General features: G+C 41.0%; 1 protein-coding gene across 1 annotated transcript; it reads right to left on the bottom strand.

The window, feature by feature from the left end:
- Window positions 1–1,256: 1,256 nt before the first annotated feature.
- Window positions 1,257–13,396, bottom strand: jam3a (junctional adhesion molecule 3a). The gene is made up of 9 exons (XM_026193249.1): window positions 13,178–13,396; window positions 6,103–6,174; window positions 5,880–5,993; window positions 5,507–5,659; window positions 4,415–4,617; window positions 3,724–3,823; window positions 2,590–2,719; window positions 2,454–2,505; window positions 1,257–2,364 (listed from the first exon to the last, which is right to left on the bottom strand). The coding sequence occupies exons 1-9, from the start codon at window positions 13,239–13,241 to the stop codon at window positions 2,329–2,331; spliced, it is 924 nt and encodes a 307-aa protein (XP_026049034.1). The 5' UTR covers window positions 13,242–13,396; the 3' UTR covers window positions 1,257–2,328.
- Between the last annotated feature and the right edge of the window lie 13,079 nt (window positions 13,397–26,475).

Genomic DNA, 26,475 nt, shown 5'->3' with positions numbered 1-26,475 from the left:
TTCACTGTGCTGTCCTGATACATGAATGGTTCACAAACAACCAGCGCTTTATAAACATTTCCCTTCCACCTTACAGCCCCATCCTGAATCCAACAGAAGAGTTTTTCTCTGCGTGGAGGTGGAAGGTCTATGACCGGCAGCCCTACACTGGGGAAACTTTACTGGAGGCAATAGAACACACCTGTGATGGGACAACTTTGGAGTCTAGTCAATGCTGGTTTCTGCACTCAAGAAGGTTTTTCTTATGTTGCCTGGCATGGGAGAATATTGCCTGTGATGTGGATGATGTGGATGAAGTCCTCTGGACTGGCCCCACACAAAGACATGATGATGTTGAATGAATCTGTGAATTACAGAAATGTGCTTTTAATTTAGTTTTATTTTTAATTAATTCATTTTTGTTATCTACATTCAGCACTTCATATCATTCTAATTATGGTCATTTGTTAAATACACTTAAATATTTCCTGTTAACTACATGCCCTGAATGCCGTATCTTCAATTATCTGATGTAGTGTCTAACGAATATTCTGTGGTGAATATATTTTTACTTGTTGTGTAAAAACTGATTTTGAAGTGATAGTTTGATTCTGACAGAAGAATCTGAGGTTTTGTGAATGTAGTTCTGTTTAAGGTTTTGAGAAAATGGGTGGAGGTTTCAGCAAATGTGTTTTAGCAATTCAGAAAAGCTGGAATAATAATAATTACAACTTGCCTAATGAAGCGTTGATTGGCGCTTCAATGAAACTCTGGATGTCTACAAAACTATGAGCCAACTGATTTCAAAAAGCTTTTTCATTTTACTGTAATACCTGCACTAATTTTCCTCCACTCTGGATTTTTTGACTTGCATATATAATTTGTGTGTTGTCATGTGTTGTGATGGTAGTGAGACGGCGGCCGTAAAAACAACACAGGAGGTTGAGCCGGAGATGGTGAAGATTTTCGCTGATTTACCAGGAGGCACAGGATTAAAATGAGTATCAGAGGGATTGAGTTCAGGTTGAGAGGTTTGGAAACAAAGTTAAAGCGGCAAGGGTGAGATTGTGCTGCCAGGCAGGAGAGTCTCTTCCAGAGAGAGCTGCAATAGGAGGACCACAAAAAACATTTCTGGATTGAGTCAACATGGACAAGCTATGTTTGTGTTTGTGCGTGATTTCCCCCTCACTACACAGAAACCTTGTTTGTCTGTGTATCTCTATATTTCACTTTAATCATCTGGACAAAATCCACCAAAACATTTGAGACTCCAAAAATTCAGCTGAAATATATTTAATAGTAACAAAATAACATTAACGTATAACATTAATATCAAATGAACAGTGGACATTGTACAACAGTTCCTGAGTTGTTACACACATCTTTGACACTAATGTCTAAAATGACACACTGTTGTTACTGACAGGCTCAACACTGCAGATACACACTGAACAGTGAATACTGTAAATGTATTTCCAATAAACAGTTTATTGCAATATTTACAATAAGGTATGGAGTGCTACGCATTCAAATGAAAAGCTCCAAAAAGTATATGCATGTATGTACATTTATAATACTGAGTCAAACCTGGACAATATGTCCAATACTCACAAAATAATTAGTAAAGCACAAAAGGTCACTTATACACAGAAACAGCACTCCAAGAAATCATCAACACCACCTTTATAGTACATATTGAGTTTGCAGCATATTGGAATATATGGTGTTAAAATTCACACTTTATTCTGTACTTGTACATGTTTGTTTTCATTTGTAAATATAGTCATAGGCTATTAAATTGTGCCTTCTAGTCAGCTCATGAGCCTTTTGCAGCCTGCTACTTATTGCCTGTTTAACTACAGTATGTACAAAAACATGTTTCGTCCTCTGCATGTGAAACAAACTAAGAACAAGGATGAAGTAAACAATTTACGTCCACTGTAAAAAATTGAAGAGCTATAAAAGAGGATTTGTCCAAAAACAGTGAGGGAATGTAGTTTACAGTAACCTTTGTGATGACACTGTGATATAAACATCGACCTCCACAGCTTTGAAATCGTTTTATTGTACAGTAGCTTTATGTTGAGTATAAAATGAGAAAAATATGTAAAAACCAAATATTTTCATGGAATTTAATATTAATAAACAACAACAAAAAAATCTGTGGCATTGCAAAACTCAACCAAGTGCCACAAAATGATATTAAAATTACTTTGGCAAGTCGGCTGATTTGATTTTGATGTGCATCAGAGAATAATGTGCCATGTTAGACTCCAAACTTTACCAAGTGGAGCATCATTGTTGCAAGTTTACTTCGTCGTGGTTACATCGTGTCCTCTGTGTCGGCTGTCAAATAACGAAGGAAGACTTGTGGCGGAAATGACCCTATGAAAAACAGGAAGTAGGAAGTTACCTTAGATTTTCTTTTTTTTGGATTTGACTTCCAACGAATGCGGTGTGCTTTGTAAGTTTACCTCATCCGCGTCTCCATACTCAACACTGCTATTCTGTGCAGGCCAGTTGTAGCTGAAATAAAGTGAAACAGAATGCATTAAAAAAAAAAAAGTCAGGATTTTGTATCCTTTCATCAGAGCTGCAGACTGTACTCACTTATTTTCATTGTGGCCTTTTTTGTGGAAGCATCCACGTCTGAAGGAATGACAAATGGAAACCGCCAAGCATAAGAACGCAACCACAGCACCAAACACCTTGAGGAAAATCCCCAGGATGTCAACGTCATCTGCAACAGGGCACAGAGAAGTGCTCTTGAGAGAGTTACGTGGCCTGAGACATATCGATAGCCTTTAACCATGACTTATATCATTGCTGCATTTTCATTTTTATGTATATCTTGTGTAATTGCCACACTCCTAAAATCCTCACTTAATTGTTATTGGCTTCGATGAAAATAAGAAGAATTTCATGTTCATTAAATACACCAACTCAAGATACCAAACAATGAAACAAATAAAAACAAACTTTGTCTGCTTATCACATTAAATAAGAAGAATTCAGATGATGTACAGTAACAAATTTTGACATTTAATAATAAATGTGATAAAAATAACGAATTAGATTTTTTACATGAATTATGGTGAATGTCTTTTGTTTGTTTTTTCCATTATTTTTTCTATAAAAATGTTCAAATGTTCAAAAATGAACAACTCCTACAACAAAATGAATGCCTATAGTGTGCAAAAACACTTTAACTGTGTGGACAGCTGCTTGATCCTTTCTGCTTCATGTTCTGGCTGCAGAATACGCTGTCATGGGCATGTTAGCATATCAGGGGCGTGGGTGTCTGAAACTGTTGCTTCCCAGCGAGGTGCTGGGATCAGACTGACCTGGACAGCCGGAGCTTTCCTGCATCCAGTTCGTTGCAAAGGGATGACGCTCAGCAGAGGGAATTAGTTTCCCTTAGCTGCCTTCAAATGGCAGTTATAAGCACAAAGTATGCTTGGCCTTCAAATAGTTTATATAATATTTAGTGGGAACAGTGGTGCTTGGGGTAAAATTAATGAAAAATATTGATGTTTGCTTTGAGATAAAGTTTATTTCATTCCTACATGTGAAGTCGTGCCTGTCTTGTCCTCTCTGTGTTCATATGTTTTAGCTTCCTTCTGTTATTTCACACTTTTTCTCTTTGCCGTGTTAACTTGAAACTTGAGAGTGAACGTGTCTGATTTTGCTTTTGGCTTAAAGTGCTGTCAAAAGACCTGCTTGGCTGGTGTGAATGTCACTCACAGACTTCCATTATTTGCGTGGGACACTGTGCATGCCCCGCATCATTCTTTGCCTGGCAGTAGTACTCCCCCGCGTCCTCCTTCCTGACCCTTCGAAATTTCTGTGGAGACATTTTTAGAAAACTGTCAGTGCACTGACACGCAGACGAACTGTCAACAATAGGATGTCTGGCTGTGGTTGAATATAGCGACATTTTGGCCTTCAGATGGATTTACGGGCTGCTTTTAATACTGCTGTAAGATTTTAGATTAGAGGGCATCGCTCTATGTTTTATAACATGGTTAAATTTCTGCCAGATGTTAAACTTTTACCTGGAAACACATCAGTTTGGCTTTAAATGCAACATTATCCTTGTTCCATATGCCAGGTTTTGGATAAGTGTTCTTACTGGCTCTTTTTACACACGAGGGTTAATCCTGCTCTTAGTCATATAATGCTTAAGGTTTTATTTAGATTAAGCGGGTAACATTTACATTAGATAAGCTCTGACAGAGAATACCCGGCACTAATGAGTCCTGTCTACAAACAGAACAGACAGGCAGGGAGAAGAAGTTTACATCTGTTCATTTAACAATAATAATAGTAAATACTGAGTGCTGCCGTGCCTCAAGAGATATTTTGCACAGACAATAGGAACTGAAATGATAAAGCCATAAATGTAGCAACAACAGGATGCTTGTCATTTTTGTACCAGGCCTCCGGTGTCGGGGTTGATGCTGTAGGAAGAGTTGGCAAACTTTGCGCTGTTTTTGGGATCCTGTGGAAGCTCTTCATTGTTGTGAAACCAACGGTACTGAGGAGCGGGAAAGCCCTCATTTTCCAGACATCGCAGCTCTGTTGATGTTCCCACTGTGACGGCCTCTGGCACGCTGCACCGTGGTACAACAGGTTTCACTACACACAAAAAGCACAGATTCACATCAGGCTGCTGAATGTTGTGTAGCATTTACACACTGCTGAAAGCGATACTTTTACTTACTAAATGGCTAAAGGATAACATTTCATCATTTCATCTGTAACAACATACTTTGCTGGCCAGGATTTAAAAGTAGCAAATACGTCCATAAAATTAATCAGGAAACTGTTGAGTGAGCTCAAAGACCAAGTGGGTGATTTCCTCATTGACTCCCACACAATCTGTTTGCAACCAGAGGTGTTGCCACCTGCTGGTCACTATAAAGAATGCAGGTTTAAAGAGCATCCACACTGGCTTCACTTTTCAGACACACAGGGTTATTGTCCATAAAGTCCATAGTGGTGCACAATTTATATACAGGCAGTGGTTATGCCACATACAGCAAACACTGCTGGCACTCGTTTTTTGTGTTTCTCTGTGTGCAGGCCAGGGTCTGCAACAGGCTCCGTGTCTAAAGACAAGTCTGCGACTCCCTGAGGTGAAGTGTGTTCTCAGCCACTGTATGGTGACAAAGAGAACTGTCATCAAGTGATACGTAAGGTTAAAGTTGGAATTGTTATAACGTCGCCACAAGCCCCAGATATCCCGAGTGATTTATGTAAGTGGGTGTTAAATGGTTGTGATTGCTGTCCCAGCAGGCCACTAGCTTAATCTACCAGCACCTCAAAGGCAACGGTTAGATGCATGGCAACCTCACAGTGACAGCAATCATGATGTAGCTTTATATTTCAGAAGTAAATTGAGTGTAAAATGTATAAACTGCCACATAATCTTAATATCTATTCGATCATAAGAACAAAGTGTGATTAGAACTTTAGAGGGTTGACGATATAGACATGCAGTGACTTTTAGCTCTGCTCTCCATACCTCTTACTGCAAGACTAATAAGTATTTCATCAAAGTCCCTTTGATCATCGATGGCGGCCACCTCGCAGCGGTACTCTGCTGTGTCTGATCGAGTGGCGTTGAAGATCAGAATGTTGGCCGGCTCTCTGAGCTGAGCTCTGCTCTCCAAGTCCCCTTTTGGAGAACGACAGAAAGAGAGAGAGATGGGGGGGGTGAAAAACACTTTACAATTGCTCATTCAAATACACAGCGTGACTTCACGGCTTAAAAACAGAATTCTGAGCCAAGGTCTTTCAAGGTAGCGTTCACTCAGCTAAGCTTTGAGTGCTGCGACTTTGCTTTGAAACACTGTGCTCTACTGGTTTCTCTAAAAGACAGTTTCCAAGAGGTTTACCTGCTATCTTGTTTTGAAAGTACACATAACTGGGAACACCATTTTTAATCTTTTTCCACTCGATCCTTGGGTTGTTTGTCGAGATGGACTCTATTAAGCAGGTCAGTTCGATGGCTGGGAAGAAAACAGAACGCATGACAGCATGAGAGAGAGGCAGGCTAAATCTGGAAAAAAGAAACGGTACTTTGGTTAAATAGGTTAGTGTGATTTTCGAGCAACTCACGCTCAAACTCATTTGCCCAAACAATCTTGTCCGTGGTCCGGAGGATTACCCCAAGTGATGATGGAATGTGACCTGTGGAGAAAAAAAAACACAGGCAGTAAACGCTGAGTAACCCCGATTGGACACGCGAGCATTTTCATTAGCAGACATTATAAACCGGGCATGTTGCCTAATAAACACTGGATTAGACCGACAAATATAGCTGACATAAGTGTGCCACATATTTTTAATGAACTCCTTGTAGAAATATACTGTCATTAACATTTAACTTGAATTATTTGTGGCGTTTAATTGGATAATAACGTGACTTATGATGAGTCGATGGAAGAGACCAGGGCTAGTTGTAAATGATAATGAAAGAAAACAGAGATTTGACACGAAGGACTCTGTAAATATTTGGATAGTGACCCATTTTTTGTTGTTGCTGTTGTTGTCAGCTTTAATCCTGCGCAAGATGAAATCCAGACCGAGAATGCAGCAGACAATGTAAGTAAGCGTGCAGACAAGAGCCAAAGTCACTTTAGCTCAGTTACTAAGGATCAGCAATGCTCTTGTAATAAGTTGCAGGACAGAATAAAAGGATTTGTGTTTAGTACTGCAGCACAGCCGGCTCAGACCAAGTAAATGACACACAGGCTTTAGCCATTAGCAAACATGACAGTTGCTATATTGACTTTATTTCACACTGCTTGTTTTATAACAGAAAGGCTCCAAACATTAACTGTATATAGAAGATGGATGTTGCCACTGTAACCTCACTGAATTCCTATGTTGTAGTCTCAAGCTACACACTCACATGCAGTAGTAACTAAGGATGCTCCTGGTAACTAATTTGCTAGTTATTTAAACAAGAGAAAAAGTCAACCCTCAGAGAACATTCAGAACTGAAGTGAAGTGATGAGGTTAAATATTAGCCATACAATAACTGCACATGTATTTGAGAGCTATTTGAAGCCGCTAATCACATGTCTTGATAATCAAGTTGAGTTTTAAATGTAAATCTGTTGGACACTGTGCCATATATAATAGTCACAGTACTTAATGTCACAGTACCAACAAACCACAGCCCTGGTTTGTGGCTGGTGGCGTCACAACATTTCTCACCGGGATGGAGCTGCCACTGCTTATTAATAAAAACCAAATAAGTAACTTAGCTAACTAGTATCTTTGGTACCAACTAGCAAGAGGCAGAACATTTTAATGTGTAATCAAGTAGTCGCATGCATCCCTAGTAGCAACTTGGTAACTGCAAAAGCAAGCCTAACTTGTTCTTTTGTTTTCAAAAGGATGTGAAACTAACACAGAACATTCAGGAAAGTGTTTACTGAGGTCATAGGTCAGTGAAGTCCAGTAATTTTACTTTCTTTTTGCAACCAGGAGAAAAACCTGGAGAAAGAATGGAAGCAGATTTGAAGCAGATTTTCCTCTGGCCTCACTTTTCCAGCCTGGAGCTTATGTTCAAATTTTATGCACAGCCTGCTGTTCCCATCTTCTGTGTGTGCTTCTCTTGCACAGTACCCTCACCTGCATGTCACGTTACCAGGTTAACCAGCGATTTTTAACTGGCTGCAAGTTTGAGTGTGGTTGGCCCTCCAAATGTTTACCCCCCAGCTCATCACCAGCAACAGGGATGTCCTTTAGCCATTAGAAGTGAGTGTAGTTAATGCACATATGGTTATATTAGTTGATCATAATAAGACACACATAACAGAGTTTTCTTCCTGTTCTCTCTTTCCACAGTCACATGCTCGATCAAAGAGTGTTGTTTAATTGTTGGGGTTTCCTCTGTATTATTGTGGAGTCTTTACCTTACAACAGGTGACTGCTGTTGTGATTTGGTGCTATATAAATACAATTTAATTGAACTGAATGCAAGTTTTTAATTTCTTTTTTTAAGCGACCGTTACACTGGAAACCATTCTGGGGACATTAACTATTAAAAAAGGGGGAGTTAGAGATGATATCTTTATATTGATTTCTGACAAAAACACAGCTGCAGAGATAGTTTGCATCACTAGTTATGTTAGATATTATGGATGACGATGCGCCCCTGAGGAATAGCTGGAAATGGTCAATGGTGTGTCACCCAGTAGACCAGAAAGCCCCCAAGTCATTTCAGTATTTGGTGCAGTGTACTATTAAAGCGTTTACTCACTGAAGAAAAAAAATACTGGTTTAGAGAAGGGGTGCGCAGTTCATCCACTTTTACACATCGTTTAAAAACCATACACACTAAAATATTACTAGAATTACATTATATTATTATAATGTACATCTAGTATATAGTATATTATATTACTAGAAGTACATGTAAATTTTTTTGTATTTTTTCAGGGCTAGCGCCTTTGCTAAATCATAATACTAATTCATACTGAGGTTGCAAAATAAATCATTTATCAAGATCCCCAAACAAATCAAATCAGAAGCACAAGAATAACTTCACAGCGGGAATGAGCTCACATTTGAACCATACTTAATCAACCATCTTCGTTTCCCTCTGGCACAAACACAACACATGAGACGCGCTTATTTTAAGTTCAGTGCTTGAGCGAAACGCTGAAAGCAATCAGTGTTATTTTGCAAATGTCAGATTATAACGGCGAGAGGCGTAATTCACAAGTTTTGTTCAATTTGGGTCCGCCGAATGCCAATTTAAGTGGAAAATACGTGAATCTGGGGACGAGACGGGTGTGCAGTGTGACATCGAATTAAGGAAATGTGAAAATTACTGCTCGGCAAACACAAATAATTCAACAGTCTTTGCTAAGGCTAAATAAGTAGGTTTCTACCTTCCCTTGGTACCCTATAGTCAACATTTTTTTGTTCCAAATGCAGTAATTACTGAGTACACGCACAACGAACAGCACCCATGCTGAGTAATGAAGGCAATCACGCTCCCAGTGGGGGCAGTAGTTAGGGTTTCAAATAGAGGCTGAAATTAGACAATAATAATCTGAGCCGCCCCTGAATACGACAAGACATCCCTCCTGTTTTCCCGAGGCAGCGTGCACTCTGACTAACGCCGAGGGATTTGAGCAGCCTTGTTAGGACACGGGCGTCCCTGAGTTGTACATTGTGACTGGGAGCCAAAGGGAGAGCGAGCATATAGCCTTCAAGTGATGAAAACATGGGTCCAACCAAAGCATCCGCTCTTATAAGCACAGCTGCGGACAGTGATGAGATCTGACTCGCAGGTCTCAGCTTCCATCTCTGCTGCTGACTTTCCCACCCTGTACATCAAGGGCTATTTTTACCACAGCAGTGACTGGACATCCCGAGAGACGCGACGAAGGCCCGTCCAACTGAAGCTCCCTCGACATACGCACGTACTGACCCTTCAAAATGCCCTTTGAACTGCTTCTTCCAGATCTGCGAGGTACTCGTTTTGAGGAACGATATTTTTGAAAAAAAGAAAGAAAGAAAGAAAAACAAAAGCTCTTTCAAATACTGGAACGTTTAATTAAATCTGCAGCTGCAATCACACTGCAGACTCAAAGTATCACGTAAGAGAAAACAACTGCTTTCGCAGTGTTATGGGTTGCAACACGGCCGTGTGTGATGTGCTTTTCAAAGTTTACAGGAAACAGATCTGCTCGAGTTCATCTGTTTTCATAAGTATGTTGTAACGCTGACAAAATCTCCTTAGAGGATACATCTCCCGTGTTCATCTGAACAAAAACCATGGAGAAAAACAAGTTTTTAGCCTTTATTATCTGGGGCGAACAAAATCTAGAATCAGTGCGCACCGGTTGTACAAGCAGGAACGGCGTTAACAGGATGTTATTAAAGGTTTTTCTCATCTCTCTTCCAAATAATGCAAAATGTAGGACGTGGGAAAGAGTAACCACAGTCAATTAACATGACAATGTATAACTAATTACTAATGCGAGCTTAAAATAAAAGCACGCAGACAACAATGTTTGGTAGCCTCCCTTCCCCCGTGACACGGTCCAGGCTGAAGAGAAGACAATGTTTCTGAATTATGAAAATAATCTCAGCGCTTGCTGGAAAGCAAACAGGGGCTCATTTTTAATCCCTCTGTCATTCTAATGCAAAGACAAAGTAGGTCTATAGTCAGTTCTGAGAGAAACTGGCTTTTAAATAGCCACATTCAGCAATCCTCTTACGCTCTAAATATGAAAACAACCACCCATCCCTGTCCCTGCAACAAAAAGTTGTTGATCCAGTGAATCTATAAAAAGCTTTTTCCCAGACATTCCAGTGCAGTCGCAGCAAATATGCCGAAGACAGTGGATGGAGCGAGGAGGCCCACTGGGATTTACAGCATACTGGAGTGACTGCGTAACAGAACAACTCAACGCTCAAGCAGATTTGATTAAGTTGGTTATGTTGTTATAAGAACTGGGAGGAAATAAACTGTTCATTCAAGCTACGCACGTGACACAATGACTGCAGCACCTCAGACAGATGAAATATAAATGAAGTCCCAATAAAGCACAAGGCCGATAAAATATAACTCATTTTTCGCAACCTATAACAACGCAGCTTAAATTACATAAAACAGCAACGCCAACAATGTTCATATTTGATAGAGCGTGTGTTAAACACTAAAATACCAGATATCCTCTGGTTCCTGCCTCTCATATGTGAATATATGATTGTAAACTTTATGAACTTGGAAAAAGCAATTTGAATACATTTTTGTGGTGTGTGGGAAATGGGACTCTAGCAGTTTTTTATCATCTATTGACAGAAAAATGTATCAATTGCTCCTGAACAATCATTCAAGACAATTAGCATTTAATGAAATCCTAACACAAAAACTCAACGGCCAATTCATTAGGTACGCTTTGCTCATACCAGGTTGGACCTTTTTTACTTTTAGGAATGCTTTAATTCTTCAAGGCATATGTTCAACAAGGTGGGGGAATCAGATATTTTGGACCATGCTGACATGATAGCATCACGCAGTTGCCGTGATCTGTACCTCCCGTTCCGCCACATGCCAAAGGCATTCATTGAGACAAGCTCTTGATATCTGGTGAGTGCAGAGGCCATTTAAGTATGGTGAAGTCATTGTCATGTTCAAGAAGCCGGTTTGAGAAGATGAGTACACTGTGGTCATGAAGGGTGGACATTGTTAAAACTACACAGGCAGGCTGAGGCATTTAAATCACGCAAACTTGGTATTAAGCAGCCAAAACTGAGCCCAGAAAACATCTCCAACACCATTACACCAACAGCAGCAGCCTGAATAGTGATATAAGGATGGATCCATGCTTCCTGGTTGCTTACACCAAATTCAGACTCTACCATCATCAGATCAAATCAGTAAACATTTTTCCAAGCTTCTCCTGTACAGTTTTGGTGAGCACATCTGTTTCCTGTTCTTAGCTGACAGGGGTGGCACATGGTGTGATCTTCTGCTGCTGTAGTCCATCTGCTTTGAGGTTCAACATGTTTTGCATTCAGAATGCTCTTCTGCGTGTCCTCATTACTTACTTATATTTATCTTCTTATCAACTCAAAGCAGTTTGGCCATTCTCCTCTGACCTCTGGCATCAACAAAGCATTTTCAACCAGAGAACTGCTGCTTACTGGATATCTTATCTTTTATAGTAAACCCCAGAGGTGGTTTCATGGGAGATTTCCAGTGGATCAACAGTTTCTGAAATACTCAGACAAACCCGTCAGCCATCAACAATGATGTCGCAGTTCAGTTTAAACTTCAGCATGTTGTCTTGACCATTTCTACATGCATAAATAGACTATGCCATGTGACTGGCTAAATAGCTATTTGAGTTACCTGTTGTACCTAACAAAGTGGCTGATGAGCAAATGATTACAGATTTTTATTTTTGATGCAAAGTCTCATTCATAATGTCCAAAGCCCAATTCTGAGTCCGGAAAATCTCAGAAATAGCATTTCTTTTTTTTAACTTTTCAATTTTCTTGCAGCATAAAGGAAAAAAAAATTAACAATGTAAGAATTACATCCAATTTTCTGCACATCAGAATCACAAGAAGGCATCTATTTTTACCTTAACTTAAAATAATTCAGCTTTACACATCAGTGCGTTCCAGTTATATGCAGCATGAATCACAATATGCTAAATGCAAAACGTTTGAATAACGATTCATTTTCATTATTCAAACATGACAGCACCCTAAAGCTCAAGGTCAGAACATAAACCAAATCGTGAGCTACATTCACACACAGCTCGGAGTTTTTACAACCAAAACTTGAGAGCATAACAAATGAACCTCTGCCTGTCATCTCCGCTTAGTCATTTGATTTACTGCTTGCAGAGCACCTGGGTGAAAAGTTCAACACTTAGTGGTGCACCCACCCGCAGCCAATTAGCCGACGCAACCATCAAGCATCAGCTGATCGCCACAAATCTCTAGCTGTTGCTGCTGCACATCATCTTGTCACCGCTGCCCTCGACCTGCCTCACTCATGGCACCCCACTCACCATCACTATCGATCAATCACCACGTGATCAGGAGAGGTCAAACTACAATAAAATGAAATTCAAGCAGCCTCAAATGTATATGATGCATATACATATATGCAACAACCAAAAAGACAAAGCATTTTAAATATATATTATTCACAGGCCCGTGTTTCTGTGTACCACAGGTCTCCACCATGTGGCTGCCGTCTTTTTATACTAAAGTAACGTTTGCATTGTTTGTATTCTGGAAATTTCTTTAGAAATTAGTCGACAAGTGAGCGTGCAATATGTATGATTTCTAGGCTAGGTTACACGTTTTTAAAATCACGTAAAAAAAAAAAAAAAAAATTCAAAACGTCAAGGGTGCTCTGACAACTACGTCATTTTCCAGCTCGGATGTGAGGTTTGCTCAAGCGTAAAACAATCAAATACAATCTTCAATCGATAATGAACAGACTGTTAAAACGCCACAAAACAACAAAAACGTTTTCCTGACATTTCCCAGCCCGTTTACACGTCAAGCTAACGTTAAAAAACGTCCTTGTCGGCTCGTAGCGCTGACAGAACCGCTACAGCTCGGATTTAACTTGACTGTAGTCGCACCTCGCCGACTCCGATATGATAATAGCTTTGTGAATAAGCGGGGGAAAACTCACCTAGGCTGCTGTAAAGCACAAAACAGGCTACGAGTCGCGCAATCGCCATCTTGCAGCGTATCATTTATCGGTTACAGCTGCACACACTCAGCACCTCTGAGAGGTAAGAGGAGGATGAGGGCACAAAAGACTGGTGGATGTTGCCATCGACGAGTTTCCATAGCTACAAGGGCTGCTGTGTGGGGTTGCGCCCTGAACGAAGTCTGACAGGCGGTAGGCGGTGCCAAACATGCCCTCCACCTCCTCCTCCACACACACGCACAATTCTGACCGTATGTTCTCGTGGGAAAGTGGCGACCTACACCCTCTAGTGGTTATTTTTCTTTTTGGGACCTTAAAAGACCATAATAGGGAAGATTTTTTCCCCTTTATTAAAAGAAACATATAACAGCTGAAAATCAAGCAGCATTTTGAGATCTCTTGCTCACGCTGACAGACAGACGCATTATATACATGATCAGAAGAAAAGGATGCCGATGCAGATTAACAGACTGGATATAATCTTTTACGGATGATGCTTTGTTTTGTTCTCCCCAGTTCAGTGTGAATAAGAAGTACAACTCATGCTAAAGTCTCCAGTGAGCTGACACTGTAATTGGTGTTTGAACTGAATCAGAGAGGAGAGGGAACAAGGCAATCATTGCATCAGAGTCTTGTAAATAAACATGTAACGCTGCTCTCTTCTGTATGCTCGGGAGGACTGTCCCTCTTTTTCATATAAGATAAAATGGTGAGAAATGCATAATCAGGATGATTTAAAATGGATGTAGGTCAGTGTTTTGATCATCAAAAGTGGATGAGAAACTGATTTATTTCTATGAAAAAAATTTTTTTTTCTCTATTTAATTTCCTTGATACAGTAGGTGTGAGTATATTTATGACAATCAGTTTCAATGTTAAGAGTATTAAAGATGTTGAGTATGTCGTCTGGATATTTGAATACAGTGAACTGATTCTTCTGTTTTATGCATGGAATAGACATCGAAACTGGAATGAGAAATAAAATAAAGTCATTTAAAGGTCCATCCACTATAGCGTCAACTATCAGTTTGACTTCTCACACTTTCATTTAGCTTCCATGACACATTTTTTACATTTTTAAAGAACCGTTATGATGGAAACCTGAGACACATACATGTGAAAAAGAGAGTTTTTACAGGCCTAAAGGGACTTGTGGAGGAACTTTGGCACACTCTTCATTACAACATTGCTTCAGTTCTTTGAGGTTTATGGGCATTTGTTTATGCACAGCTCTCTTAAGGTCCAACCACAGCATTTGATTGCAGCACCTTGGTTCTTTTGTTTTTGGGCCATTCTCTTTTAGATCTTCTTCTGTGCTTGGGATCACTGTCCTGTTGCATGACCCAAATTGTGCCCAAGCTTTAGCTGCCAGGCAGAAGGCCGGACTGAATATACAGAGTTCATGACTAGATGGTCTGGTTCTGTGGGAGCAAAACAAGCCCAAATCATGATCGCTCCACCACCATGCTTGACAGTTAGAATGAGATTTCTATGCATGCAGTAGTGATCTGCAAACAGTCTGAGAAAACGTTCTATCTATCTATCTATCTATCTATCTATCTATCTATCTATCTATCTATCTATCTATCTATCTATCTATCTATCTATCTATCTATCTATCTATCTATCTATCTATCTATCTATCTATCTATCTATCTATCTATCTGAAAACAGTTGCCTGTAAGACCCCGCTGAGGTCTTCGGCAATAATTAATCAACACCACAAGGGCATAAAGGCAGAGGATCCCCCCCCCCCCCCCCCCAAAAGGAATCCTCACCAAAACAAATATAACAAAAATCACTGATGATGCAACATTTATTAAGAAAGAACCTTGTGCTTTTTTATCTTTATTTCAATTTCAAAAGATTGCAGCGTCCTCTATAAATTGTTTTATATTCCCGACATCAAAGTGTCCTATAAAGATTCTATTAATATGATTTTTATAGAGTTGTATTTCCTATAATTGTTTTTACAAATATCAGCTTCTTGGATTCCTGGAAAAAGCAGTAGATGGCAGTGTGAAACCAGAAATAATAATCTGCCAATACATCTCACTCATCCAAAGATCAACAGCATGTATGTAGACATAAGGTCTATAATTAGGTATGCATATATTATATTTTGCATTTCCACAATTTCACAGTCACATGATGTGAAACTCTTCTGATGCAGTTAAGGTTTAGCCCACTGAATACAACCGTGTAGTCCACCCACTACAAGAAAAAGAAAGAAAGAAAAAAAGACATAAAAAGGCAACATATTACAGATGAACTTGTTGCCCTCTTTGAATACTCATGCTCCATCAGACCATGCTGCCCTGCTTTCACTGTTGGTAGTGTTGCTAGGCAATGGTTCCTCTGTTGAGAAGCTCTTCGTGGCTGCCCTTTTGTTGCAGCTCAGACAAAACTGTACATTTTGATTGTTTTACAAAGAAATATCCAGGTTTGTCATCTTCCTTTTTGAGAAAAAATGTGAAGACTTCATTTTTCTGAGTGAAATGCAAAAAATATGTGCCATGCTTCAACTAATTAAAGAGCCAAATTAGCCAGAGCATCACAGTGTGACAGTGAGTCATATTACAGGTGTTGCTCATTGGCACCTGCATCTGTGCTATGTAGCTGTTGTACAAGGCGGTGGCTGTTTGCTTGAGCCATCGTGCATCATTTGCACAGTGATTATATATCTTCCAAGCTATGAATAATGCACTGCAGTTGGATTTAATATCCACCCAGTCTTTCCAGTCTCAAACCCGCAAGCCCTCTTCGTGCAAGCTTGATAGGCAGGTCTAACACCAACTAAGCTATTTAAGGGGTTGAAATAAGCGCAGGATATTAAAGCATATCAGCAGGTAAAACCTTCAGTGAATTAAAGGAGCAAATTTCTTTCTCTAGTTCGTGCTTTGCGCTCCTTCCTGTGAGTTTTGACATTTTGCAGTATATCATGAAAAACAGAAACTGCTGCTGAATGGATAAACGCCTGATAAACACATTCTGGAGTTTAAACATTTTGATTATACTCTGAAGCCTCAGGGTTTTTATATTTTATTTGTAGTACAGCGAAAATTCTGTAAAGACTCTTCATCTGTGAGGCCAAATTGACCAACCTTGGCCTTTGTGAATAAGAGACAAAATTCTGAACTACAATAAGCCTTTTGTTATTGACTGTTGTCTGCATCTCTCTGCTACAACTCCACTAGATTCAATGCAACAGAAATAAAGCACAAGAAACATCACATCTTTTTAGTTAGTCCCCTTAGTCAATGTGCCATGCACTATAACCTTTAATAATGGTTGATCCGCATTAATCTGCATGCAGTACATCTATAATGTATTTTACTGTTTACTACTTTGTCCATGATTTCTATTTTTTCTTACAAGACTTAAATGGTTAGTCAAATGGAGGCACTTTAGTCCCTCAAGTGTAAATACTGTATATAATAACAGCTTCCTTATAGCAGCTTCTAAAACCAGTGTTACAATGTGCCTTAATATTAGAAAACAATAAAAACAGAGATACAGGAAACATGGTAAAATAGCTGTAATTGTACTTTTCTTGCTAGAGATTTAAACTTGAACACAGCTTAAAATATAGTCTTGATTCTGGCTTGGAAAAGCTATAAAACCATTCAGTAACAATCTTAAAATCAATCTCTTACAAAATTAAAAGCCCACGTGGCAATTCTCAGCGTGGTGTGATCTCTTTTCCTGGTTTTAGTTGCAATTTTAAACGTTCCCTTCAGAGTCATGTGATTTATTTCTGAAATCTTAGCAGTCATGAGACGAAGGTAAGTAGGGCATCTTCTGACTCTTTCGACTGGACCAACCATGGAGAGATTATTCAGGTGTTTTAAAAGACTTGCTCATGACCGAAACATTTGCCCTTCTTTGCCAAAGCAGTCACATATTTCACTTGCAGCGTATCATCTCTAAACTGCCGGATTCATCAGTCAGTTACTGCGAAATACACAGCGAGCTGTGTTCTGCAGCGAGAGAGTTCTGCAGGTTATTCACAGCAGATACTTTCTGTTTATTTCATTTAAAAAAATCAGGGCAGAAGTGAAAGAACATACCAGGTCGCTGTCTTGCACAACGGCAGTAACGCGCTGTTATGCCGTGCAGAGACGCATCATTATAAACCTGCTCAAGATAATGGCCATCCATATCCAAACTTTAGACCTTATACACTTATTATATTGTGTATATAAATGCCTTATATGCAGTTCAGTGCCCAGTACTTTTACATACTGCTGTTTCTCATGCTTTTCACACTGAAAACAAATGATACATATGTTGGATAGATGAAGGCACTCCACATCTTAAGGGATTTAAAGAAATGCTAATGTAGACTATCTCTGGCTTTATATTGGTCATAACTGTCACACTTTCTTTGATGGATATTCTAATCTCTAAGTAACCTTCTGTGAGAGTCAGAAACCTGCTCTTTAAAGATTCCCATAAAGCCTGCCATCCCCCTCCATGCAGCCATCATTAGTGTGTGTGTGTGTGTGTGTGTGTGTCTTTTTCTCTTCCAAATATTTCTGCTGCATATTGTTCCTGTTCTAACTGTATAATGTAAGTACATTTAAGCTGCATTGTGCTTTTTAAAACTGCGAGATTCCTGAGGCTGTGTAGCTTGCGCTGCTTTTGATCTTTCATTTTAAATGTAACATTTTTCTGATTGCAGCTGACACACATTCGGATGGAGCTTTCATTAAAAAGCTGCAGCCAGAAGAGTCGGTGGGACTTTAAGGTGCAGCTCAAAGTCCCAGACACAATGATCAGATAGAAAAGGCAGGAAAAGGAACAAATGCTGGGGAGGTTAAAGTTTCACATCATGTCAGATTGAAGGAGGCAAATGGGTTCGTTAAGGAGGGATTCAGCGTCCTTCTGCAGCATTATGTAACTATTCACTTAAATTAAATTATCTCTATATAATCTTAATGCTTCAGCTCATTGTGACCTTTATGGATATCCTGATAGCTGTTTATTTGTGCCCTTTATAGCATGATTAGTTACCACACAGCAAGAAGCCAGGGGCATTTCTGTGTGGGCTTCCTACAGCTGCTCCAGTTTTTTCCCCACAATCCAGAGACATGCAGCTTAGATCAACTGGTGATTCAAAAATATACCGTAGATGTAAACTGGTTGTCGGTCTCTCTGCATTAGATCAGTGACCTGCCCAGGGCGTACCCTGCCGCTCTATCCATGACAGCCAGGAAAGGCTCCAACCCAACTGCAACCCTGAACTGGATAAGTGGAGGAAAATGGAGGGATGCATTATTTATCTGCACTTTCTCTAAAGCTGCAGTTTTCTAATGTCATTCATTAGAAATTACAAATGATCTCTGTATAAAATTTCAATATCTCAGCCAATAGAAGAGCTGAATTATAGATCAGGTTATGAAACTGAAATTACAAACTTAAAATAAAATAGCTTCTTATTTTACATCTGCTTCCCCTGTAAAAGCAAAACAAAACAAAAAACATAATGTGTAAAAGTACAGTACAATTTACTGAAGGAATTTTCCATGTTAATTTTTATGGATTTGTTTAACCACACATTGAAATGTACCATTTATGATATAAGAAGGACAGAATAACAGGTTACCTTTTGTGATATTGATTTCACATATGAATCATGTGATCAGGATAAGGAAAATACAAGATAGCCCCAGTGTTGTTAAAGGTTTGCAGATGTAAAATCTTGAAAATCAATCAAATCAGCTGTGCCTTCATTGCATTTGTATGATCGTTGTCATTAGAAAAAGGCAGAAGTTGACTAAAGCTCTAAAATCACCTGTGAATATATAAAGCTTATTTTAACTGTTGTGCAGAACAGTAACAGATTCTTGAACCAATTCTCTGAAGCCACTGACCCCTTTCATCCAGTAACTTTACTGAGTGTGTCAAAGTGAACGTACATTATCTGCTTTACACTCCAGGCCACATTTGTCAAGATGATGCTGAATGTGATGTGAATGATGTCTTGTAGCCTGATCCTCAAGGAACAAAAGATTTAGCTGAGTTTTTGTTTTCTCACTGAGGTTTTTCAAGAAAATTAAATGAAAAGTTGTGTGGTAGAGAGATGTCTTTAGAATAAATACTGAATAACTCCATATTTTGCATATACTTGAATACTTCTACACATCTGTGCTTACAGTACTTTTTTAAAAACAAAAAGTTCACTGAATTGTTTCAGCTAGTGATGGGTAATAGTTTAAATTCTTCTGTAAAAAAAGGAATAAACCATAGCAGTATTAAACACTGGGAACAGACTGCACTGTTCAGCTTGTAGCACTGTAAAGTTTGTCTGCTGGTTGCAAATGGGATTAACTTTACAAAAGTTATGAGAAAAGTCAAAAGCAGTAGGCGAGTTCTTTGTGTTCATTGTGTTTTGCTCACGTGCAGAGATTCCCGCCGTTGGCCACAACAGCTTGAACTCCTTCATCAACTGAGCCTCGCCCACAGTGAAGCTGATCACATTCAGAGAGGCTAAATGGCACCGTGATGCTGCACAGATCAAGAGTGTAGAATTAGACAGCGCTGCATCTACAGCTCTTTTTGCACTGTGGTATTTATAGATTTCACAAATGAGCTGGAAAATAGTGCGATGCACAGGAGAAAAAACACAGATGTTTAGAGGCTTATTGATTTTAGGTTGAACTTCAAATTTCTGCTTTTCTTCCACACCCTGGTCTTTTGCTTTATAATGATAATAGCTGGGTGTGTTTTCATTAAGAGGGGCTATTTCTGGAAGCACTGTACACCTTTACAAACATGCAAAACCATGGCAACTACACTTAGCTAAATGTGTTTTAATATAACTGTCATCAAAAAGCTGAGTGCAGGGCTTTTGATGGGTGTGGAGATGCTGCGTGCGGGTAGTTATATAGACTCACTGCAAATCAAGACTGAAAAAAACGTTAAAATTAAATTATTTAACCTTCTGAGCTAAGCTGAAAGACACATGTGAAGGATAGTGCTGTGATTCGGTGCGCTGAGAAAAGCAAAGCGTGGCGCTTCGCTACTGCCGTATTTTCCCCACAGATACACAATTTGGGCGGGCTGTTCACAGACTCTACTGATGACCACTGAACATGACAAGTGATTCTCATCTGAGGAGCACTGCAGAGAATCAAAGTGACTTTGAGGCCCTAAGCCCTCCTGCCAGCACAATGGATTTGTCAGTCACATCTGCTGCTTCATAGACAAACAGAGACAAAGGACACAAAGATATCAAATTGTTTTTGGATCCTGCTTTTAAAGGTTATGTTTAGCATTTACGCCTACTTTTAATTGTTCTCATTGATACAATAATTTCTGTGAAATGCTGCAGTGTGTCTGCGTCGGGCAAAAAACTGAAAAAAAAATTGTTCGAAAATAATTCACTTTATTTTTTCTCTGGGTTATAAAAGTTATATGAGATTTTTCTGAGACACTACAAGGCTTACTTAAGGATTATTTCTTTGCCTCGCACTAAATCCAAATGGCCCACATGTTAATTCACACAGTCCACAAAGTCAAGCTCAGCACAGTAGATCAGCTGATCTCAATGCCAGCCCACATGAGCTGAGAGCTCAGCTGATGCCCTTAGTTAATTTCAGGTATGGCACACTAATTAAGCTAATTATCCTTATACATGCTTATACAGTTGCAGCACATCTGCAGGCCACTTCGCAGCCATCCTCCACCTTTTATTCTTTCTCTTAATTAGTGTCATGGCAACTTGATGCATTTTGAAGGTGCAGATATGGTCAACATTGAAGCTGAGCTTCAGAATGGGAAAGAAAAGTGATTTAAGTTAGTCTGAAGGTGAAACAGTTGCAGACAGGCCGGTAGGAGTATTTTAGAAAATGTTGAACTACTGGGATTTTCCCATATAACCATCTTTAGAGTTTATAGAGAATGGCCTGGAAAAGAGAAAATATCCAGCTGTCTGGGTGAAAATGTCTGGTTGATGATACGTTGAAACCAAGCACACCATTGTTTTTCTTGTGACATTACCAATAAGTTTGATGTGTCACGTGGCCCTCTTCCTATTGAAAAAACAAAAGTTGTATCCAAGATGGCTGACTTCTAAATGGCCACCATGGTCACCACCAATCTTGAGGAGTTTGCCCCCTCACATATACTAATGTACCACAAACAGGACTTTAATATCACCAACCATTCCCATGTTATTACGGTGTATCCATATAAATGGCCCATCCTGTAGTAGGAGCACTATGAGGTAATGCAACACACCATCTATTGATAATGACTGTTTCGTCAGACATATGAAAGGGAAAGTGAACTACAAGCTAATCAATACTCTGAACTTGTAAAACTCATAGTGAGAGCTGATTCATATTTTGAAAAATTAATGCCACATTTTTTTTTGCACAAACACAAAAATAAACCATCCGTCCATCCATCCATCCATCTTCATCCGCTTTGTCCGGGGCCGGGTCGCGGGGGCAGCAGCCTAAGCAAAGAGGCCCAGACCTCCCTCTCCCCAGCCACCTCCTCCAGCTTATCCGGGGGAATACCAAGGCGTTCCCAGGCCAGCCGAGAGATATAATCTCTCCAGCGTGTCCTGGGTCTGCCCCGGGGCCTCCTCCTGGTGGGACATGCCTGGAACACCTCACCCAGGAGGCGCCCAGGGGGCATCCTTGTCAGATGCCCGAACCACCTCAGCTGGCTCCTTTCGATGTGGAGCAGCAGCTGCTCTACTCTGAGCCCCTCCTGGATGGCCGAACTTCTCACCCTATCTCTAAGGGAGAGGCCAGCCACCCTTCGGAGGAAGCTCATTTCTGCCGCTTGTATCCGCGATCTCGTTCTTTCGGTCACTACCCACAGCTCGTGGCCATAGGTGAGGGTAGGGACGTAGATCGACCGGTAAATTGAGAGCTTTGCTTTTACACTCAGCTCCCTCTTCACCACGACGGACCGGTGCAGCGTCCGCATTACTGCAGCTGCAGCCCCAATCCGTCTGTCGATCTCAGGCTCCCTTCTCCCATCACTCGCGAACAAGACCCCGAGATACTTGAACTCCTCCACTTGGGGCAGGAACTCATCCCCGACCCGGAGTGGGCACTCCACCCTTTTCCGGCTGAGAACCATGGCCTCAGATTTGGAGGTGCTGATCCTCATTCCCGCTGCTTCACACTCGGCTGCGAACCGTTCCAGTGCGAGCTGGAAGCCCTCACCCGATGAAGCCAACAGAACCACATCATCCGCAAAAATCAGAGATGAGATTCTGAGGCCACCAAAGCGAAAGCCCTCCGCCACTTGGCTGCGCCAAGAAATCCTGTCCATAAAAATTATGAACAGAACCGGAGACAAAGGGCAGCCCTGGCGGAGCCCATCACCCACCAGGAACGAGTCCGACTTATTGCCGGCAATGCGAACCAAGCTCTTGCAACGGTTGTATAGGGATCGAATGGCCCGTAGCAATGGGCCAGACACCCCATATTCCCGCAACACCTCCCACAGGACACCCCGAGGGACACGGTCGAATGCCTTCTCCAAGTCCACAAAACACATGTAGACTGGTTGGGCAAACTCCCATGCACCCTCAAGTATCCTCGAGAGGATAAAGAGCTGGTCCAAAAATAAACCAGCAACTAAAAATAAAAGTTGAAAAGCAGGGCTATTCTGTTGTGTAAAACACTGCTGACCACTAATGGCCAAAAGTGTGAATTATTCTTAGAAACAGTCTGAAATGATTGTGACCTACAGAGCTTTTAAAAACACCATAAACAGACATGCAGCAGAACATCTGCTCAGCAGTCGACGTCCTTGACATCTTGCTTGGTGCAAGCAGGTTAGCGAGCTGCAGCCTGACTGACTGATGCTGGATGGGGCCCTCAGTGTACACACCCATATGTCTCTGTCACTAAAGCATCCGAGTCTGTGGGAGCATTTGAGCCTATGCATATTGCACTGGATTTTAAACACACTACAATAAAGGAACAGAGCCAGGATTTGCTGTGGGTTTTGTTTGAAAATTGTGGATTAAGGACACTATAACTGTATTCTTTTCCAGTTTTTAGAGTAATCTTGTGGAGGACATGGAAAAAAAAACTTGTCTGCTCACAGTGGCGACAGATTGAGATGATCCCACCGGATGATCACCCTAAAAATAAGCAAGTGTACAGGACTTGGTGGTAGTGGAGTGATATAATCTTTTATTCAAGCACAAAAAAACCCCACGTAATAAGCCTCCCTTACATGTAGAAATCCAGCAGATGCAACATGCAGCAACGTGACCTTGAATGATCAAAATCAGAAATGCTGCACCAAAATTGTACTGATACACTTTAAAGCATTCTGCAGCAAGGATGTGGTGAAACCGAAATCTGATTAATGATGCCTTCATTAAAAGAAATTACTGTTTTCCACAAAAAAAATCCCTGAAATTATTTTCCAGACAGCACGACTGGTTCGCACTATATTTAAAAATATAGACTTTTTTATGTTCCCTTGCTCCATTTGGTAATAACTATCCTCAGCCTCCTCGATTGGAGCTGTAAAACTAATAGAAGTGGTGTTACATAAGAGATTATCCTAACTCTTATCTTTTCTTTGCCATTCGTTATAGAAAATCAAGTTCTCCATAGAAATTACAACAACAACAAAAAAGGCTCTCCTGTGGTCTTTTGAAGCAAATGTCATGTTTGTCCCCGTGGAAACAGGCTCATCAAAGGCTCGGGATATTCAAGGTATAGGCCTATAATGTGTCCTGGTGTTGTGTCAGCACTTCTGTAACTTTAGGTGAGGGTTGGAGAGGGAAGGGGGGTCTGGCGGTAATATGACCTTGTTTTGCCATGCAGCAGCCACAGCACAACGCTGCACAACTCCACTGGCAGCAATTGTGAGAATCTGACGGATGCTCCACCTTCCAAATGGCTCGAGCTGCATTGCTAACACTTCTTCCGTGCAGCTCTCTCTGTGGAGTTTAAATGTAGGGGCATGACTAAACAAGAGCTTCCTGCCACACTGCTATTGATAATTAGGACTCATAATTTATGACTCACAACTTGCATTGTATATGCCATTGAGCCTGCTGCTGAGTAAAGCCTTCCTTCCAGCAGCAGCAGCAGCAGCAGCATTCAGGCTGTTCTCTTACTGGCACAACATGAGCTCAGGGAGGCTTTCTTTAGCATCCTGCACTGGGTCTCACACCTATAAGAGCTGCACCGAAACATGTATGCAGCATGCTACAGCTTGCTGTGAGGGAGGAGCAGATGCTACCTCTACCTCATATTTGCACGAAGTTTGATTCATTTGAACACTTTTTAGAGGCTTGGTACTGCAAAGCTCTGTGGAATTTCACAATAAAGGTATATTCAATATAAATTATTATTTTACTTACTTCCTGTCTTATAAATCCTTAACCCCTCATCTTGTGTGAGCCCATGCGAAGGCTGGAAGCAAGTAACATAGAGCGGGTGAAAGAAAAAGAATCTGAATGGGGGTAAATGCTTGCTTACAGCATAACAATAAGTGGAAGGTTTCATAAGATTATCTGAATCATGGCAAGCGGCATGGTGGAGCTGTGGTTAGCACAGTTGCCTCACAGCAAGAAGGTCCTGCATGGGTTCAAATCCACCCTCTGGCTGGGGCCTTTCTATTTGGAGTTTGCATATTGCACAGGTTCTCTCCTTCAGTCTATAGAGATGAAGGTAGTGGGGTTAGGTTAACTAGTAATTTGAAGTTGCCAATAGATGTGATGTGAGTGCAAATGTTTTTCTGCCTCCATGTGTTAGCCCTGCAACAGACAGGTGACCTGTCCAAGGCGTACCCTGCCTCTCGCCCTGTTGCAGCTGCGATGGGCTCCAGCCACACTACCAACCTGAAGAGGATGCGTGGATCACAGCTTTGGTCTTGAAAGTAACCACACCTGAACCTGACACCTTTATGAGAATTTAAGGTGACATTAGTGCAGCACCACCATCACCAAATCAAAGAATGGGCAATTATCTTTTGTTTGAATATTCCATCAAAATGTCCCACATCTGAGATAAAGTGCAACTCATCTCGAAGATGAGTTAGAGACTGTGTTCTGTATGATACTTCAGTATGCCTGTCCCTTTTAAATGCTACTGCATTTAACACATATGCCCGAGTTTATGTGGAGGAGGCTTAATGCTTGAGGTTTAATCCCAGTAAAACCTGAGCCCTATAGTGGATTTCAAATGTGTGCTAAAATATTCAAATGCGTTATGACAATATCATTTCACTGCATGGTTTCCAGACAAAAAAAAAAAAGGGGGGGGGGGGTGTCTTTGATTTTTTTTTTTGGTCACATTTGTAGATTTTTCTTTGATTTCACGCAGGAGCAAAAAAAGAAAAAAAGGAGGGAGGGGTGAGACAGACAGACAAGACAGACAGAAATGTCGAGGCAAAAATGAGACAAATTCGGCTGCAAGACTTTGCTAAAATAATAGATCACCCACATGTTTATCTTCAGTAACAAGGCAGCAGCGGCGGCGGCGGCAGGAGCGTGTAAGGAGTGTAGTTTGTGCGCGATCTGAGCTGATGTGGAGCAGCCAGAGACGCACAGGCGTTCTGAATCCTCTGTGGTCATGCATGTAGAAAAACAGAGGGGGTGAATCTGAGGCACCCTTATCAGTGGCAACCATGTGTACGCAGTGGGCAGCATGATGGAGCTGCATCCTCACGCTCGCGGCCATCGAGGAAAAAATAGTGGAAAACGCTCTCGCATGTGTCGCCACACCCAGCAAATAAAGCCAGACACGGCACAGTAGCGAAACCCCCCAAACCCCTAAAAAACCGAGTGTTTTAAACCGGCAACAGCGACATGACAGCTACCGACGGCTGTGGAGGAGCCACAGATGAGTCACACAGCTCCACCAGCGTCCCCCATTTTCATTACACACACAGTCAACCTGCAACCTATGTAGCGGGATTGGGGGGGGGGGGAGGTTGCCAGTATTGATATGAGGAATAATGCAAAAGGCAAGTGGGTGGATGAATGGATGGCGTGCGGTGATGGTGCACGTGGGGACACTTTAGGAGAGGTGTTCAAAGATGTGGACACGGGCTCTCTTGTCAATGCGCATGATACTGCGGTTCCACTACTACGGCACGCTCCAACTCACCTTGAATCGGCGCACGGCCGATTCTCCTGTCATTCGGGTGCGGGGCGTAAGGAGAACCAATACACGCCCCAAAGACTCAATCAGCAGCCAATCCAGTGACAGGAGAGGCGGACCTGTGGCTGCATTCTCACACTTGGTTTCACTATGCGCTCGTAAAACGGCTCCGTCTAC

This window comes from Astatotilapia calliptera, chromosome 14 (genome assembly GCF_900246225.1).
Source record: "Astatotilapia calliptera chromosome 14, fAstCal1.2, whole genome shotgun sequence".
NCBI classification, from domain to species: domain Eukaryota; kingdom Metazoa; phylum Chordata; class Actinopteri; order Cichliformes; family Cichlidae; genus Astatotilapia; species Astatotilapia calliptera.
Note: the sequence above shows the minus strand (reverse complement) of the source record. Positions and strands in the feature narration are given on the sequence as shown.